The sequence below is a fragment of the Vipera ursinii genome, assembly GCF_947247035.1.
Source record: "Vipera ursinii genome assembly, chromosome: 4".
NCBI lineage: Eukaryota > Metazoa > Chordata > Lepidosauria > Squamata > Viperidae > Vipera > Vipera ursinii.
The window spans coordinates 9,520,839-9,541,110 of record NC_139514.1 but is presented as its reverse complement, the minus strand read 5'-3'; the positions used below and the strand labels follow the sequence as shown (position 1 = coordinate 9,541,110).

General features: G+C 43.4%; 1 protein-coding gene across 1 annotated transcript in view; it reads left to right on the top strand.

The window, feature by feature from the left end:
* The window catches only part of GRM5 (glutamate metabotropic receptor 5), a gene marked incomplete at both ends in the record, with an annotated part of 252,987 nt that overhangs the window by 208,104 nt on the left and 24,611 nt on the right, over positions 1-20,272 (top strand). The window contains one exon of the mRNA XM_083362593.1: positions 4,530-5,469. Coding sequence (XP_083218719.1) covers positions 4,530-5,469 — 940 coding nt within the window. The remainder of the gene's footprint in view (positions 1-4,529; positions 5,470-20,272) is intronic.

Here is a 20,272-nt window from a genome sequence, read left to right as displayed (position 1 = left end):
TTCCTGGGATAGTGATAAGATGAAGTGATATCCCTTGATCACTCAGTCCAGAAAGCAATAAAGAAGAGATGAAGTCTTATGCCAGGGGTCTTCAAACTTGGCCGTTTTGTGACTTGTGGACTTCAACTCCCAGAATTCCTCAGCCAGGCACACTGGCTGAGGAATTCGGGGAGTTGAAATCTACAAGTCATAAAAGGGCCACGTTTGAAGACCCCTGTCTTATGCAAACAGCCTGGTGATGCTGTAAGTACTCTGAGCTTTTAAAAATTAACCTGTACTGGAAAAGTTCCCTTTGTCATTTCTTTCTCTTTTTTAAAAAAAATCCACATCTACTCCCATTTGCTCTGGTAGATTTCAGGTCTTTTTTTTTAATGTGGGTATAAATGCATATTGCATTCTTCCTATACAGCAGCTTTATTGTTCATCAACATTTGCTTTAAATCTTCCCTCCTAGGGTTCTGAAGTATTTAAAAGAACATTATTTCAGTTAGGTTGATGCTAAAAGCGAAAGCGAATTGCATTTAAGAGGGAGTACACACCTGCCGGGAAGGCAGTATTGGCTGCAGACTGATTCCCCCCACCCTTCTTTTGGTCTATTCTTCCCGACTGATTATTTTCCCCTGGCTTATTACTGTTTTTGAATTGTTCTCGGAGGAGGAAAATAAGACCAACTCACCGTCTTTGTGATTAGTGCAGCAGGTAAAAGAAATTGTTAAATTCAGTGGCTTTGAAAAATACAAGAAGAGAGAATGTTATTAATTCCACCAGCCTTTGATCAGCCTTCCCTCTGAGCAGGCATTTTTATTTCTTATTCATATCCTCTAGATATGTTGATTTTTGAGACGGTAGAACAGAAACACAGGTACTGGATGAAAGGATGATAGCTAGCTAGCTAGACAGACAGACAGACAGATGATAGGTAGGTAGGTAGGTAGAAAGATAGATGGTAGATTATAGATAGACAGACAGACAGTCAGATAGACAGATAGATGAGAGGGAAGAAGAGAGAGAGAGATGAGAGAAAGAGAGATAAATCTAGTTAATGACTCAACTTACAGATCCAATATGTTATTATTACAACCATGAAGGAAATCTCAAACTGATTGAAAGGAGAGAAATAAGGATGCCACCTGTTTGTGGCTGTTTTCTTGCAGAGATCTCATTACCAAACTAGGCAGCAGCAGCAGTGCTAGATTCTAGCACTTCTAGCACCTTCTAGAATCTAACACCTTCCAGCACTGATGGTGTTACCTAATGACCCTACATCACTCAGTTGGGGGAAGAAAAGAAAAAAAAACATCTGCAAGAAAACAACCATGACCTGGGATGATTGAGAATCTCCATAGACTGGAGATAGACTCGCTACTCACTTACTTAGGGGAACTGAATCAGCAATTTGTAGACTAAACCATCTATCTAGGGCACGGGTGTCAAACTGCCGGCCCGTGGGCCGAACGGGTCACACGGAAGCTGCACCCACCCCATTGTCGGCAATGGTGAAACCGTCCCGATACGTTGTACGACGTCACGTGACGTCACGAGTTTGACATGTCTGATTTAGGGAATTTTGAGGAACCTCTAACCACTGAGTTTTGGGGGACTGAGACAAGTTAATAAATCCAGCAGCTTCAGAGTGATACATAGCAGAACACAATGTCAACATTAACAATCAGCTTAGCTCCAAAATGTCACCAAGGGAAATTCAAAAGCATCTATCAAGTGCCTGGGGAATAATGTAGGGGGGCGGGAAAGAGCCCTTTCTCATAGGGAAAGAAAATAAAGAAGAAGAAGAAGAAGAAGAAGAAGAAGAAGAAGAAGAAGAAGAAGAAGAAGAAGAAGAAGAAGAAGAAGAAGAAGAAGAAGAAGAAGAAGAAGAAGAAGTTGGAAGGGACCTTGGAGGTCATCTAGTCCAACCCCCTGCTCAGGCAGGAAACCCTATACCATTTCAGGCAAATGGCTGTCCAGTCTCTTCTTAAAAATGTCCAGTGTTGGAGCATTTACCGCTTTTGGATGCAGGTTGTTCCACTGCTTAATTGTTCTAACTGTCAGGAAGTTTCTCCTCAGTTCTAGGTTGCTTCTCTCCTTGACTAGTTTCCATCCATTGCTTCTTGGCCTGCTTTCAGGTGCTTTGGAGAATAGCTTGGCTCCCTCTTCTTTGGGGCAGCCCCTGAGATATTGGAAGACTGCTATCATGTCACCCCTCACTCTTCTCTTTGTTAAACATACCCAATTCCAGCAACCTTTCCCTATATGTTTTAGCCTCCAGTCCCCCAGTCATCTTTGTTGATAAATCTGATAAATAAATCTGATAGATTGCATTGCAAGGCACATTTCAGCACAACACAAATGTCAACAGTTTATTCTAGGAAGTGAGAAACGAGTCATCTGGTGCCATATGTGAAGAGTTTAAAATTTAAATACATTAGTACTGCAGTTGCTTGATTAATCAGCTGGAGAGCTAAAGGAATTGCCCTTTCTGGGTGTGAAAAGGGGGAGAGGGTGGAAGCTAAATATTAATGTGGGATATGATAATTAGGACAAGCTTAATTTGCAGAGTATGTGTCGGTTACAATTAAAAAGAAGGATGGCTGACATATAATTATGCATTACAAAAGAAAATGCAATCAGTTCGGGTAAGGAATGTGAGACCCTAAGACTGACTGAGATCCTCTTCAGGTGGCTTCAAGTTTGGCAAATGATAAAATGGATTAACTTTGGGGAAAAATCAGATGCCAATCCATTTCTCATCAAAGCAGTCTGAGAGGGCAAAATTATGGCACCTACAAAATTCAGAAGAGGCATCAAGTGCCAGCTTTATCAGTAATAACTCAGGAGCTGTGGAGCAGATGAGCAGCTCAGAAGAAAGGTATTGGACTAGGGCAGTGTTTCTCAACCTTGACAACTTGAAGCTGGGTGGACTTCAGCTCCCAGAATTCTCCAGCCATCTTTGCTGGCTGGAGAATTCTGGGAGTTGAAGTCCAGACATCTTCAAGTTGCCAAGGTTGAGAAACACTGGACTAGGAGATCTATTTTAGCTTAAGAGAAGAGGTTAAATCAGGGGCCTTCAAACTTGGCCCTTTTATGAATTGTGGACTTCAACTCCCAGAATTCCTCAGCCAGCATGCCTGGCTGAGGAGTTCTGGGAGTTGAAGTCCACCAGTCATAGAAGGGCCAAGTTTGAAGACCCCTGGGTTAAATGATTCCAGTAAGACATTCGTCAAGAGGATAATGGAATTGTGGCTGGAAAAATGCCTGGTCATCTACTGTTACTGTGGGAATTTCATCTACTAAAATGGAATTCAGGTAGTCCTTGACTTATGACCACAATTGAGCCCAAAATATCTGTTGCTAAGCAAGACAGTGAGTTTCGCTCCATTTTGTGCACTTTCTTGCTACGATTGTTCAGTGAATCACTGTTAAGTCTTAAGTTAGTAACATGATTGTTTAAGGAAAGTGGCTTTCTCATTTACTTTGCTTGTCAGGTCATAAGATCACATGACCACGGGACACTGCAACTGTCATAAATACATGCCAGTTTCCAAATGTCTGAATTTTGATCATGTGACCATGAAAATGTTGCAACAGTCATCAGTATGAAAAATGGCCAGAAGTCACTTTTTCAGTACTGTTGTAACTTTGAACAGTCACTAAACAAACTGTTGTAAGTTGAGGATTGCCTGTAGAGACAAAGAGCCAGCCTTCCTTCCTTCCTTCCTTCCTTCCTTCCTTCCTTCCTTCCTTCCTTCCTTCCTTCCTTCCTTCCTTCCTTCCTTCCTTCCCTCTTGACTCCTGTTGACTGCAAGTCCCTGCAGTTTTTTTGGCAAAGTTTTGGGGAAATAGCTTGCCATTGCATCCTTCCTAGGGCTGAGAGAGTGTGACTGGTCCAAAGTCATTTAAGTGGCCTCCTGCCTAAAGCAAGACTAAAACTCACACTTTTCTGGATTCTAGCCTGATGCCTTAGCCACTACACTAAACTAAAATATTTCCTGTAAGAAACCCAAGAAAAATAAATTGTGACTCTTCCAAGCAGATTTCTTTATTGTTCCTCACCTAAAGATAGAGTCTTGCCAAACTAAAGCAAACTACCAGGCACATAAAGAGTGTACTCAGGGAACTATTAGGGAGGATCCATCCTCGCCCTCTTTCTCTCACACAAGCTATCTAAACTGAGTCATCCTTTGCTCCTCTGGAATGCACTCCCTTCTGGGAATCCAGACTACAATCCATCACAGATATTATCTCAGCTTCCCTGTGACTTCTATTTCAGTATTTCCTGGTAACCTCCCAACTGAGTATTAGCCACACCCAACTCTTTTTACTTCTGAGCATCAGATCCTACCAACTGCTCAGACAAATTGCAGTGAACTTCTATTTGATTCCTAGATTTGTTTGATTCCAAAGATTGAAGTCGAAGGAGCAATTATTTGGTTTCCCATCAATGACATTTCGAGGAACAGGTGTCTACTTGCCTTAACCAGGGCTGCTGCTTAAAAAAAAATAATTGTCTTCTTTATTCCTCTCCTTCTCAGGTTGCGATTTAATCCCAGTTGAATATCTACGATGGGGTGATCCAGAACCTATCGCTGCGGTGGTTTTTGCCTGCTTGGGTCTCCTGGCTACTTTGTTTGTCACTGCTGTATTCATCATGTACCGTGACACGCCGGTTGTCAAATCCTCCAGCCGAGAACTCTGCTACATCATCTTGGCTGGCATCTTTTTGGGCTACCTGTGCACCTTCTGCCTGATCGCCAAGCCCCAGCAGATCTACTGTTACCTTCAAAGGATTGGCATTGGTCTCTCCCCAGCTATGAGCTATTCAGCTCTCGTGACGAAAACCAACCGCATCGCCAGGATTCTGGCCGGCAGCAAGAAGAAAATCTGTACCAAGAAGCCACGATTCATGAGCGCTTGTGCCCAGCTGGTCATAGCTTTTATCTTGATCTGCGTTCAACTTGGCATCATCGTTGCCCTGTTCATTATGGAGCCCCCAGATATCAAGCACCATTACCCAAGCATCCGAGAGGTGTACCTGATATGCAACACCACCAACTTGGGGGTTGTGACCCCTCTCGGATACAATGGTTTGCTCATTTTAAGCTGCACTTTTTATGCATTCAAGACCAGAAACGTCCCTGCCAATTTCAACGAAGCCAAATATATCGCCTTCACCATGTATACCACTTGCATCATTTGGTTGGCCTTTGTGCCAATTTATTTCGGGAGCAACTATAAGATTATCACCATGTGCTTTTCGGTAAGCCTGAGTGCCACAGTGGCCCTGGGTTGCATGTTTGTGCCAAAGGTGTACATCATCCTTGCCAAGCCAGAGAGGAATGTACGCAGTGCGTTCACCACGTCGACAGTGGTTCGCATGCATGTTGGCGATGGAAAACCGTCTTCCGCAACCAGCCGTTCAAGCAGTTTGGTCAACCTGTGGAAAAGAAGGGGGTCCTCCGGAGAAACTCTAAGGTAATCCTTGCTTTGGTGCAGTGGTCTTCAAATGTGACAACTTTAAGACTTGTGGACTTCAACTCCCAGAATTCCTCAGCTGAGGAATTCTAGGAGTTGAAGTCTACAAGTCTTAAAGTTGCCAAGTTTGAAGGCCCCTGCTTTAGTTGATTTTTGGCGGGCTAGATGGAAAGAGGGAAAATGCTGGTTTTAAACATTATTACTTCCACGATGCCATCTATGTCACAGATATTATTTAGAAAAAAGCCAGCACTCTTCAAGATTCAGAAACTTCCTTTGCATTGGATTCTGTTTTGTATCTTTTCTGCACTACAGAAAATACTTAAGCATTTGTCTTCTGAATTTGTGATGAAATTATTTCAGCTAGCTAGATTCAGATTGTCTTCTTCAGCTAACACTCTTCAGGTTTATTGGCATAGCAGCGTTCTCTATAGTTTTGAATCTTTTGAGGACTGTAAGTTGCCTAGAGTTACCCTTGGTAAGATGAGTGACCGATAAATTTTGCAAATAAATCCCAATATTCAGAGAGTACTAACTGGAGGAAAGTGTCCTAAATCAGCGGTCCCCAACCTTTCAGGCACCAGGGACCGGTTCTGTGGAGAGAGGTTTTTCCATGGACTGGAGAGGGTGTGGTTTTGCATGCTGCCTGTATCCTGCGGATGGGGCTTTGCTTGTTGTGTGAACCAGCTTCTGGCATGCCATGGACCGGTGCCCTAAATGTGATCTTCTGGTTTCCCTTTTCTTCCCATTTCTTCCTCTCTTCTTTTATATTTTATTTTTGAAGCTTTCTTCTTTCTCCATAGAAAGGATGCAACTTATCCTACAATAGATCATAGCCCTGTCATGGATCTTGTCCTAGCTCTTGGAAACAAATGGTTTGGCATTGATTAAATTAACTAATAGCAATAGCAATGTATGCAGAAGAACATTTTTCAAGTATTAACAGATCATTTCTTAAACTGATCATCCGAGTTCTGGTATATCTTTTCCTTGTGTTATGGGAAATGCTTCCTCCTCATGCCGACTGTCCCAAGTATACTTCATATATAGGTAGTCCTTGACTTATAACTGTTCACTTAGTGATCGTTCAAAGTTACAACGGCACTGAACAAAGTGACTTATGACTCATGGCAACGGACTCATATTTATGACGGTTGCAGTGTCCCGGGACCTTGTGATCCCCTTTTTTCAACCTTCGGATAAGCAGTGTGAAAGGGGAAGCCAGATTCATTTCACAATCATGTTACTAACATCACACCTGCAGAGATTCACTTCACAACTGTGACAAGAAAAGGGATAAAATGGGGCAAAACCCACTTCGCAAATGTCTCACCTACCAACAGAAATTTTGGGCTCAATTGTGGCTGTAAGTCAAGGATACCTGTATATCATGAGAGGGTTATAATTCAATTGGGGGGGGGGAATCCACGTGGTTAAGCTCTCTTCATACGCTTTAGATGTAGAGCAGGCATGTCAAACTCGCGACGTCCCGTGACGTATTGCAACTTTTTCCCCATTGCCAGCAATGGGATGGGTGCCGTTTCAGTATGATGCATCCGGCTCGCGGGCCGGCAGTTTGACATGCCTGATGTAAAGGTTTCTAGGTGTACATAAAACGAGTCTTTCTGAGCAAAATGGGTGGCAAAATGTAAAACACAATTGCTTTTGTGCTGTCCCTATATCTGTAAGAGCCTTGGTGGAGCAGTGGGCTAATGCCTCCTTAAGTAACACCAGCTGCCTGCAATTAGTGCAGGTTCGCATCCCACCAGGCTCAAGGTTGACTCAGCCTTCCATCCTTCTGAGGTAGGTAAAATGAGGACCCAGATTGTTGGGGGCCATTAAGCTGACTTTGTAATAATGCCGCTTGGGTGTGTGTGAAAGCCCTAATAAGCAGGCATATACATAGAATGAAGGCTACTGCTAAGCTTGTAAGCCGCCCTGAGTCTTCGGAGAAGGGCGGGATATAAATGGAATTAAAATAAATAAAAATAAATAAATATACACACCCAAATGCACACACACACTTTTGAGGACCTGTGGAGTCAGCTGCATGTATGCCAGAAAAAGAAGGGGGGGAAAAAAAAAACCCAGGATCTTGGACACAACCGGTGATGAAGATTGCTGCTTCTTTCCTCTAAAGCTATTAATCGAAAATTCGTTTCTCTCCACTGATTGTCAAACTCACCGTGGGCTTACTGTAGATCTCAGCACAGCACAGTGAAAAGACAACATAATTGCTTCGTAACTAGAAATTAATCATTCACCATTCGGTAGATAAGATCATTAGCTGCTATTTTTGGAAGTTCCATGAGTGTTTTCCAAGTGATTCAATTACTATGAATTTTACTCTTTACATGTCATTCCTGCCTACTCGCAGCTTTCCGCTCTCTACCTGCCATTACTTATCTCAGCTGTACTTGAAGCATCCCTATGATACACTTGCTTCCTGCGGCCTTTCCTTTTCCATGCTTGTTATCCGTCACCTGAGTGTCAATGTCTGAAGCTAATTCTTTGGTGGCCTCCTTATTCCTAATTAAGGAGATGCAGGAGTAATCAAGAATGAAGGCAAGCAAATCCAGCAGCAGCGCTTGCTTGGATGTGGTGACCTTTCTTAACGAAGTAGAGAGCATTAAGGCAAAAGCGGTGATGAATTTCTGAAGGGTCTGTTGTGTCGGACAGGGTCATTAGCCAGCAAGGGACAAATGATAATCCCTTTCAGAAGCAATTGTACACTATTTCGACTATAGAACCTAGCCATTCTATTATCTGAAGGAGTCCACGGCTAACACCTGCGTAGCCTCTGCAGTCATAGTAAAATACGCACAGCTTCAGAAAAGGAGCAACCCACCAAATAGGCAGAAAAGAGCCTTGGTGTCAGGACCCACCTCAATCCACATCTTAGGAAATAAGAACCCTTGGATGCAAGTTTAGTCCAAAAAGGAAATGTTTACTAGGATGGAATCGATTGTGGCAATACAAAACGGGATGTAACAGAGTTACATTTCAATCCTATATAAAGCATTCCCATTTCAACCCCCTCCCCTCATCCATTTGGTCAGGCTCCCATCATTTACTTAGGTGTCAGGCCCTTCCGTGGGAAAGGGAACTCTCCTTGTGTTTATTGTTATTGCTTCTTCCTTTTCAGTTGTAAATGAAGATGCGATCCAGATCTCTCTCTCCCCCTCTCTCCCCCAGATCAAACGCTTCCCTGGTGTTTGAAGATAGCCTATTTCAATCTAAGTAACCATCCTCTCCCCCCCCCCCCTCGGAGAGATGGCAGAATCCCCAGAATAAGCACAATATTCTACCTATACATTTATGAAATGTGATATAAATGGATTCTGACACTTGGTGGAGCAGTGGGCTAATGCCTCCTTAAGTAACACCAGCTGCCTGCAATTAGTGAGAGGTTCGAGTCCCACCAGGCTCAAGGTTGACTCAGCCCTCCATCCTTCCGAGGTAGGTAAAATGAGGACCCAGATTGTTGGGGGCAATAAGCTGACTTTGTAATAATGCCACTTGGGGGGGAGAAAGTCCTAATAAGCAGGCATATACATAGAATGAAGGCTATTGCTAAGGACACTGATTTGTGCTTTAAATTGTAAGCCGCCCTGAGTCTTCGGAGAAGGGCGGGATATAAATGGGATAAAAAAAAACAACCAGAAAAGAAAAATTGCTGTGGAAAATATATATATATACCAGAGTCCCAACGGATTTGAAGGGAATGCATCTTCATTCAGAGGAACAGTATAAACTAGCTAGCTTTGATTTATTTTCATTTTCATTTTATTTATTTATTTTGACAAAGCAATTTTCTCTTTAAATCTACAGTAGTCAGTTGAAAGCAGCGGTAGACCTGAAGGGTTACCTAGTCGTGTTAGAATGTTTAGATCCTACGTTGGCCACAAAGAAGTGGTAGAATAACATTTCTGGTAAGAGTGAATGCAATATATTTCTGTGAGCTCTCCAAGGTCCTGAAATCTCCCGCTCTGTCAGAGCCTTCATGTTCCTACCACTTTACAAACGCTCAGTCTGTCACTTGCTTTTTAGGAACCTTCATGGTGAAATTTGAAGGAAAAGAGGAATGTACCCAGATAGGGCACAGCCAAGTACAAAGAGTACTTTTGTGTCAGGAGTATCAGAGAGAAGGAGAGAGCAGAATTGCTCCCTATACGTTAAGAGTGTCCCTGTGAATTTTACTCCGCTAGACATTGCTGACTATAAGGGGCAGCGTGCCATGGTTCCGATAGATGAGACTAATAGCAATAAGAACTCTGAGGCAAATGCTTTCCTCAAAGAACATGTTTAATGGCTACATAGCATAGGCAGAAAATGGGTGAAACCAAGACTGAAAATTCCCTCCCCCGCAGGGTTACAAAGTAAGAAGTTGAACTTCCCACCCCTGCAATATGTCATAAACCACAATCCCCAATTAATTACTTTGGCGGGCTTTCTAACGGAAGCTCCAGCCCACCAAAACTTAGGTAACTTGACCTTGGTTCCCACATGAATGTTATTGTTATGACTAAACTAGAAGAATATATCTTCCCCCCTCCCATTACTGGGGCAACCAAAAATGAAGTGAAGATGGCTGCAGCCAGAATCGGTTGAAGGTTGACACGGTGCTCATCTCTGTTTGCAGGCCATTGGGCCAGGGCTGTCTAAAGACATTTCCATGGTCATGTGGCCAGAATGATGTCATGTAGCGCTCTTACCTTCCCACCGAAGTGGTACCTATTTATCTACTCGCATACACATGCTTTCACACTGCTAGGTTGGCAGGAGCTGGGGCAAGGAAGGGAGCCACCCTTTCACGTGGCATTTAGGACAAACCCAGCATCTTAACCTCTGAGCCACCACCATGCCCCCTCTACGTCCTATGGGTGGTAGAGTTGAAATATGGCTGGGAATGGTAAGCACAATGAAATGACTAGAAAACAGAGGTGCAAGAGAACACCTGATGTACATATGAAAAGAAAAAGATGACGGTGTTTCTGTTTAGATCCAACTTCTTTATTTCCTGGTCCTGGGCTGTGCTGCCTGAGGCTTATGGGTCTTTTAATCCAAAACAACTGGAGAGTATAAGTTGCCAATTCTTGGCACAGATGAATAGCATTATGAGACACAGAATTGTTTACAGAATGAAAAGTGGTAATATCAGAGGGGAATGCAGTCTTTTAAAGAGGTTGGTCCTGCACCATTGCTGCTGCCAAAACTCTCTGCTTTGTAAAAATTTGCTTTTAATTATGTTGGAGGAACACCCTTGTTGGTCAAGTTGGGATTTGTTATGAAGGGAAATGCTTGAGGTGCAAAGTTTGGAACAATAGTGAGAGAATCACTATTGTCCATTTCAAAACTATGCAAGCCTTGGGCCGTATTTTGGCACTTAAAGCTACAACACAAAGTCCCAGAGAATAGTGGCTTAAATAGAATCCATCACAAGCTTGTACAGTAGCAGTTTCATTCATTCAATACCTTGGGGAGCACCTGCGGCCAGCATCAACTTCCCTCCGCCCAGTACGCTCCCACAGAGAGGGCCTCCTCAGGGTGCCACCGGTCAAAGAATGCCGACTGGGGGCCCCCAGGGGGAGGGCGTTCTCTGTGGGCGCGCCGGATTTATGGAACTGTCTTCCGGTTGAGCTCCGGATGGCGCCCGACCTGCGCTCCTTCCGGCGCAATCTAAAGACGTATCTCTTCTAACAAGCTGGCCTGGCCTGATGGGATGGGTTGGGTTTTTTATTACTTTAATGTGTTTTAACCTATTGTAAGAGATTTGGGCATTTGTTTAATCTTTTTTAATTTTTAATTTTTGTCTTTTAACATGTATTGCCCTGTTCACCGCCGTGAGTCCTTCGGGAGAAGGGCGGTATATAAATAAAATTAATAAATAAATTAAATAAATAAATTAGCTCAAAAGAATGTCCATTTTGTATTGCAAAAAGAGAATCAGTGAAATAAATAAACTGATAGCCAAGAGCGTTTAAAAGTTGGAGGGGACCCTGGCCAAAATAGATGGTATGACAGCAATATCACTGAATAGTATGAGAATGTTTTTAGTCACCATTTAAAGTTCCCACAATCTAAAAAAAAAAAAAGGCTGTTGTGAAGCACCGTGCAAAGCCAAATAGTAGCTTGATCTTAGCCTCCTTGCCCTGCTAAGGTTAATGGTGTGAAGCCTGTGGCCCAAACAATGTAAATAGTCTTTTTCGATGGCCTATCAAGCCTCAAGTTTGAACCCTTGACATCATTAGTGCAATTTTCTGCCATTTTTTAAAAATAATATTTAATGCATCTATTTTATTGCAACTAAAGTATGTAATAGACCACATATTCATTTTATTAAAAGCAAAACAAATGGAGATTGGAAATTGCCCTTAGATGCTCGACCTGCTGTGTTTTGCACTCAGTAGCGAAAATATTGGCAAAAATTAAAAAGTGCAATCTCAGCTGCAAAGAATATCCTCACTTCCGAAACTGGGGGGGGGGGGCATTTTAGATCTCTAGATTTTTCCCACCTGAACCTGCAAGCCTTATCTAGATCCCACTCTTTCCCCCATAGGCATTCATGCTTAGTCAGTTTGCTTCAGATGAATGGATTAAAAGTCTCAGAATCATAGAGCTGGAAGAGATCCTGGAAATCTTCTAGTCCAAGGGTCCCCAACCTGTTGGCTGCTTGGCCACCAGGCCACGTGAAGGGATGGCCAGTGCACTCACCACCCCCCCATAGTCATGCTAACACCACCCCGAGCATCCCGCCAGCACTAAAACTACCCCGACCCTGAGCGTCCCACTGGCACTAGCGCCACCCCGAGCATACTGCAGGTGCTAGCACCACCCTACCCCAAGTGTCCTGCTGGAGCTAGAGCTGCCCCCAACCTCATGTGTTATGTACTGGGCTTTTGGGTACCACACCACGTGTGTTGCTGGAGAGCTAACGGCTCACCAGCAACCCAGACAGGCCATCTCCGGGCCTGCAATTGGTCAGCCTCTGGCGGCAAGCGCGGGTTCAATCTTATTGGCTACTACCATAGGGCCTGGCTATATATTGGGGCTGGAAGCAGCCCAAGCTCAAGTACAGTACCATGAAGAAATAAAGAATGAGTTTCTCTACACTCAGCCGTGTGTCTTCATTCCTGCTCACCAGAACCCACGACATAACATCGTGTCTCACCAGCGCTAGTGCCACCCTGCACATCTTGCCAACACTAGCGCTGCCTTGACCCCAAGCATGTCACTGGCATTATCTTGGATAGATTGGATTAGACTGGATTGGATTGAATGTGGAGCAGTTGTGGTGTGCAAAGCAGCACTCATTAGTGAGCATTAACAGAATAACAGAAAAACAGAGTTGGAAGGGACCTTGGGGTTCTTCTAGTCCAGGGGTAGGCAACCTTGGCTCTCTTCTGACTCACGGACTTCAACTCCCAGAATTCCTGAGCCAGCATGGCTCAGCTTGGAAACCTCTCGCTTTCCCCTCAGCATGGCTGGCTTAGGAATTCTGGGAGTTGAAGTCCACGAGTCATAAAAGAGCCAAGGTTGCCTACCCCTGTTCTAATCCAACCCCCTGCTGAAGCAGGAGACCCTATACTGGTGATGGTGAACCTTTCAGACACCAAGTGCTCAAAAACTGCCCTGCCCCTGCTCCACCCTGCCCCTGCCTGCCCGCAGGGCCACCTACCACCTCCACGGTCCGCCACAGCAGATCGCCCAGGTGGCCCTGCAGCGGCATGGTAGCCACGCCCTCTGCCTGTGCCCTGCAGATTTTATGATTATTTGCCACCCAGAGTCACTTGTTTGAGATGGGCAGCCATACCACTGAATAAACAAATAAACAAACAGCATGAAGTCTTCCATGGAATTCAAATTCCATAGATTGTCTTGTAAAATCTCGGAACACAGGCCGGCTTATATCCCTATGGTAGAAAATGACTTTTCCCCAAGATAAATTATATCTCTAAGTTATGTTTGTCAGCTGGTTCACGAATCTATTCAAGCTGAAGTGACTAAAAGCCAGAACAACGCAGGGGGGAAAAAGTGAATTGGAATGAAGTGGTTATATATATAGATAGTACAAAGTACAAAGTGTGGTAAAAGAATGAGTCATGCAAGTTCTTAAAGAAACTTAAGCTTAAGACGTACCAGCAGGTCACAAAGCCCCCTCCCCCATCATTAACATTGTGCTGATGTGATGTTAATTGATGGCACTGCCAAGCTGGAGTAGAAGATTGTCAAAGCGATGAGGTCAATGCTCCACAGACAATTTTGCCAGCTGACAACATCAGCACGGAAGCAGAACAACTTGCAAACGCCTGCGCAGAGGTATATATATTTACTGTGGCGGCGGGGGTGTGTGTCACTGTTTCTTACAAACATCTTTGAAAAGACCCTTGGTGGCTCAGTGGCTAATTCTGTTGACTGCCAGAGGTTCAATCCTGACCACCTCAAGGTTGACTCAGCCTTCCATCCTTCCGAGGTCAGTAAAATGAGGATCCAGATTGTTGGGGGCAACAGGCTGATTCTGTAAACTGCTTAGAGAGGGCTGTAAAGCACTGTGAAGCAGTATATAAGTCTTAGCTAGCAGACCCAGTTTTTTTTACAGTGCCCAGGCCACATCTGGTCCTTTGGCTGTACCTGTCCGGCCTCCGTGAGGACAATTGGAAATTAGAAATCAAATGTAAATAAGTATACGCCATGCAGGATTGCATTGCTTTTATTTTGAAGGTGACTGCTAAGGTGTTTTTTTTTCAATTTACTTATGTACATGCATGTCTGTGCACTTCACAGTCATCAAAACCATATAATTTACTGCTTTTTAAAAAGGAATAAACTTAATGCAGCTTGTACTTAACTTAGCAACATTTACTGCTGTACCATTCAAAGTTACAGCAGAACTGAAAAAAGTGACTGGTGACCATTTTTCATACTTATGGCCACTGCAGCATCCTCAGGGTCACATGATCAAAATTCAGACGCTTGGGAACGGACTCACATTTATGACATTTGCAGTGTCCCGGAGGGTCACGTTGATCCCCTTTTGTGACCTTCTGACAAGCAAAGCCAGTGAGGAAGCCAGGGTCACTTAATAAGCATGTTACTAACTTAACAACTGCAGTGACCATTTCCATCTGTTGCTTCTTGTCCTGCCTTCAGGTGCTTTGGAGAATAGCTTGAGTCCTTCTTTGGGGCAGCCCCTGAGATATTGGAAGACTGCTATCATGTCCCCCCTCGTCCTTCTCTTCATTAAACTAGACCTACCCAATTCCAGCAACCGTTCCTTATATGTCTTAGTCTCCAGTCCCCTAATCATCTTTGTTGCTCTTCTCTGTACTCTTTCAAGAGTCTCAACATCTTTTTTACATTGTGGTGACCAATATTGGATGCAGTATTCTACGTATGGTCTTACCAAAGCATTATAAAGTGGTATTAACACTTCGCATGATCTTGATTCTATCCCTCTATTAATGCAGCCTAGCACTGTGTTGACTTTTTTTTTGCAGCTGCAGCACACTTTTATAAGCCTTTTTTTTGGGGGGGGCACAGTTTTTAAGCCAGTCAACTGCAATTGTTAAAGGAGTTATAAAGGAAATCCAGCTTCTCCCATTGACTTTGCTTGTTGGAAGCTGGCTGAGAAGGTCCCAAACGGTGATCATCTGACTCTGGGGTGCTGCAACCACCATAATTAGGTGCCGGCTGCAAAGTGCCAGAATTTTTGATCACATGACTGTGGCAATGCTGCAATGTTTGTAAGGGTGAGGACTGTTTGTAAGTTACTTTTTCAGTGTGGTGGTAACTTCAGATGGTTGCTAAAAGCATGGTTCTAAGTTGAGGGCTACCTCTATGCAACCCATCTCACTTAGAGGCGATTTTTGTTCTGTACAAAGTATATCTCCCATTCTAGCAAGAGGTGGGAAGGAAAAAAAAATCACCCATCATCAGTGCTTTTTCTCTGCATATTAAGGAAAACTTGCCATGGATGGGGTGGTTTTTATATACGAAATGAGAAGCACTCTTGCAATTATCGTCTCTGGATAAAAGCTGTTGAAAGAAAAATCTTCATCAGGGCCCAGTCCAAGCTGGGAATAATCAAAATGGAGACTGCTTTAGAAAGAAGGTTGCAGTTTATTGAAGAGGTGAGCCAGACAGAAAGAAGGCTCTGGAAAAACTGACCACATGGAGCAGAGAGGTGGGCTTTTATACCTTCTGGGGCTCTTGAGGTTGCTCCCTGTTCCTGTCTGAGGCTTTGTATTTCCTGTGTCATGTACTTTGACCTGAGTCTGAGTGTGCCCTTTTGGTATCGGTGGGTTAATTCTATTATGTCTCCTGTCCTTCGAATTTGGGTGGGGGTATGTAGATTTTAGGGGTCTTTGTCTTTCTAATTTCTAGCTTCTTGGCTCCAACCTTCCTGAATGGATTATTGAATTTGCATTTCTAAAAGCTGGTTTCTGCTGGGCCTGGGGATGATTTCTTGGGGCTGGTTTCTGTCTTTTTAAAAAGATCTTCTCCATGATTCCTTTGGGGAAATATATCCTGCCTTTTTAATGTTCCTCAAAATATTTCTTTCTCTGGATTCTTCCCACAATAAAGCCTTTAAGGACAAAGAGGTTCCTATAAAAATAGGATTTTAGGATGAGATCACTCTTAAGTTTCACTTCCCTCTACTCCCTTCTGTTGGTTAAAGCACTGCATTGCAGGCCCTAAATCAGCCAAGCTTCAGTCTTCTGTCCTGACTGCTCTTCCGAGGAGCAGAAATTGTGCATAATTTCTAATTTTCTGCCTCCTGAAAAATGTGTGGACTTGCAGGCATTTTGGGAGTCAGGCCTCAACTTGCTTTCGACCTTAAAGGAGAACCTGCTTGGCCTAGTAGTTAAAGCACCAGGCTAGAAAGTGGGAGATTCTGAGTTCTAGTCCCGCCCTAGGCATGAAAGCCAGGATGGGTGACTTGGGGCCGGCCATTCTCTGTCAACCCAATTCACCTCACAGGGTGGTTGTGGTGAGGAAAAGAGGAGGAAAAAGGTGTGTTGGCTATGTCCGCCATCTTGAGTTATTTGTCAAATAATAAAGGCAGGATACAAATAAATAAATTATAAGCTAAAGTTGCCTTAAAGTTGGCCTTACTTGTCAGAGCATGCACAGTCTTATTGTGAGAGACAACCCAGGAGTAGACACAGTAAACAGTGGTCTATATTAAATGGTGGTTTATCTTGTTGTTAGTTGCGAAGTCGTGTCTGACCTATCGCGACCCCATGGACAATGTTCCTCCAGACCTTCCTGTCCTCTACCATCTTCTGGAGTCCATTTAAGCTCACGCCTACTGCTTCAGTGACTCCATCCAGCCACCTCATTCTCTGTCGTCCCCTTCTTCTCTTGCCCTCAATCTTTCCCAGCATTAGGCTCTTCTCCAGTGAGTCCTTCCTTCTCATTAGGTGGCCAAAGTATTTGAGTTTTAGCTTCAGGATCTGGCTTCTAAAGAGCAGTCAGGGTTGATCTCCTCTAGGACTGACCGGTTTGATCGCCTTACAGTCCAAGGGACTCGCAGGAGTCTTCTCCAGCACCATAGTTCAAAGGCCTCCATTCTTTGGCGCTCAGCCTTTCTTATGGTCCAACTTTCACTGCTATACATTGCAACTGGGAAGACCATAGCCTTGACTATACGCACTTTTGTTGACAGGGTGATGTCTCTGGTTTTTAGTGTGCTGTCTAGATTTGCCATTGCTTTCCTCCCCAGGAGCAAGTGTCTTTTAATTTCTTGGCTACAGTCCCCATGTGCAGTGATCTTGGAGCCCAGAAAATAAAATCTGTCACTACCTCCATTTCTTCCCCATCTATTTGCCAGGAATTGAGAGGGCCGTATGCCATGATCTTGGTTTTCTTAATGTTAAGTTTCAACCCAACTTTTGCACTCTCCTTCTTCACCCGCAACCAGAGGCTCTTTAGTTCTTCTTCACTTTCTGCCATTAGAGTGGTATCATCTGCATGGTGGTATCGTCCCTATGGACAGTACCAAAAGGTTTGTCTTACACTATCTATAATATCATACACCAGGAACAATATACATACACTTGTTAATACAGCAGGATCTAACATACAGCAGTTACAGCAGGAAACAGAAGAGAAAACACATCTGCAGAGCCTTCCCTTTTATAGGTAAAGGTAAAGGTTCCCCCGCACATGCGTGCTAGTCGTTTCCGACTCTAGGGGCCGGTGCTCATCTCCGTTTCAAAGCCGAAGAGCCAGCGCTTGTCCGAGGACGTCTCCGTGGTCATGTGGCCGGCATGACTAGACGCCAAAGGCGCACGGAACGCTGTTACCTTCCCACCGGAGTGGTCCCTATTTTTCTACTTGCATTTTTTATGTGCTTTCGAACTGCTAGGTTGGCAGAAGCTGGGACGAGTAACAGGCGCTCACTCTGTTACGCGGCACTCGGGATTCGACCCGCCAAACTGCCGACCTTCCGATCGACAAGCTCAGCGTCCTAACCCACTGAGCCACCCTTTTATACAAGGTTCTTAAAGAGACAAAAAACCAGCTGGCTCTTAAAGGGACATAGACTCTGCTGAGTCATTCCCATCATTACATTATACATCTTACATCAGCTGGTTACCTTCTAAATCATTACCTTGACATTACTCCTGGTAACTGAGATACAACATCACATGACCCTGGGACACAGCAACCATCATAAATATGAACCAGTGGCCAAGCATCTGAATTTTGATCACATGATCATGGGGATGCTGCAAAGGTCGTCATTATGAAAAACGGTAATAAGTCACCTTTTCCAGTGCTGTTGTAACTTTGAACGGTCACTAAACAAAATGTTGTACATTGAGGACTACCTTTATTATCCCACTTTGGTGTTCAGGAAAACATCCTACTGTAGGCTAATTCTTACACAAGAAAAGGATATCATTTTTCGTATCAATTCAGTCCTTTGAATCTATATGAGCCAAGTTTTTATTTTGTTTTGGAAATTTCCAGCATTTCTGAAATTGCACACCCGAACCCACTGAGGCAGGGGTAAGCAACCTTGGCTCTTTTATGACTCGTGGACTTCAAGTCCCAGAATTCCTGAGCCAGCCGGCTCAGGAATTCTGGGAGTTGAAGTCCACGAGTCATAAAAGAGCCAAGGTTGCCTACCCCTGCACTGAGGCTTTCTAATGACATACCCAAACACCTTTATTCTCCTTTAAAAAAGTAAATAAACAAATATCAAGCCAGAAAAATAATTCTATAAAGCTGGCTGAGTATTTTATAGCTATTTTTTTAAAAAAATGTGTTGCTACTATAAACTGTTGCTGCTTCTGTGGCCTTCATTGTCCAAAATGACCAAGGGGGAGTTTTAAAATTAGATATGATTCAGTAGGCTACCACAATTATTGTTTATTGTTATTTCCTTTATTTGGTATGGGAAAGGCTATACAATTTGATTTTCCATCGGGACTGGTTCATTGTAACTGTCTCCAACAACCACAAAGAAGAGGGGGTGGTCAACCTATTCTCCAAAGGACCAGAGGGCAGGACAAGAAGCAATGGATGGAAACTAATCAAGGAGAGAAGCAACCTGGAACTAAGGACAGTTAGAACGATTAATCAGTGGAACAACCTGCCTCTAGAAGTTGTGGCTGCTCCAACCCTGGAAGTTGTTAAGAAGAGACTGGATAGCCGTTTGTCTGAAATGCTTTCCTGCTTGAGCAGGGGGTTGGACTAGTAGACCTCCAAGGTCCCTTCCAAGTTTATTATTATTATTACTACTACTACTACTAGTAGTAGTAGTAGTAGTAGTAGTAGTATTTGCTAACAATCAGAGGTAAAGCAGTTATGTAGGTTGAATCAAACATAAGGACACGGACAGATTGCAAAGACATGCAGAAAACGTTGATTTTTCTCCTCCTCCTCCTCCTCATCTCAATAGTTGTTTGCAACAAGCAAAACTTTATTCTAGTATCCCCCAAAATGGGGATAATAAAGTCAAAGACATTTAAGCCATAGCTTACAGAATCTACAGAGATAGTCTTCGATTTACAATTCCTTTTGTGACCGTTTGAAGTTACCATGGCCCTGAAAAAAGGGACTTCTGACCGTTTTTCACGCTTATGACCATTGCAGCACCCCCATAATCATGTAATCGAAACTCAGATGCTTGGCAGCTGACTCATATTTATGACGGTTGCAGCGTCCAGGGGTCTCGTGATCCCCTTTTGCGAGCTTCTGACAAGCAAAGTCAACGGGGAAGCCAGTTTTACTAGCTTATCAACTGCAGTGATTCAATTAACATCCGGGGCAAGAAAGGTTGTCAAATGGGACAAAATTCACTTAACAAATGTTCTGTTTTATAAATTATGTGTCCCGAGAAGTCCCATTTAAACTGACGTATGGCGTATTTCCTGTGAGTTATTGTGAATAGAGCTTAGTGAGTGTTTCTAAACACCAGCGAGACCACGTCATCTGTTCTTTTCCAGTATCTAGATAGACCTTTGTGTGTAGGATTATTCTTTTTTTAAAAAAAATCACTTTTGCAAAGCAATGCAGCAATTACACGTAACTGTCTAACTTCAATAGTTTTATTTTTCAAAGGTTACTCCCACAGAGGTAGATAAATGACTAAACAATGAAACAGCAAGCTTAGGTTTAAATTGAGTCTGAGAGGAAGGAAGGAGAGGAAAAATCTCTCCATGTTTCCATTTTAGTTTCGTTTAGTTTTAGTTTTATTAAATTTTTATACCGCCCTTCTCCCGAAGGACTCAGGGCGGTGTACAGGGCAATAAATATCAGAATAGAAATACAAAAGTTAAAAGAAGTTAAA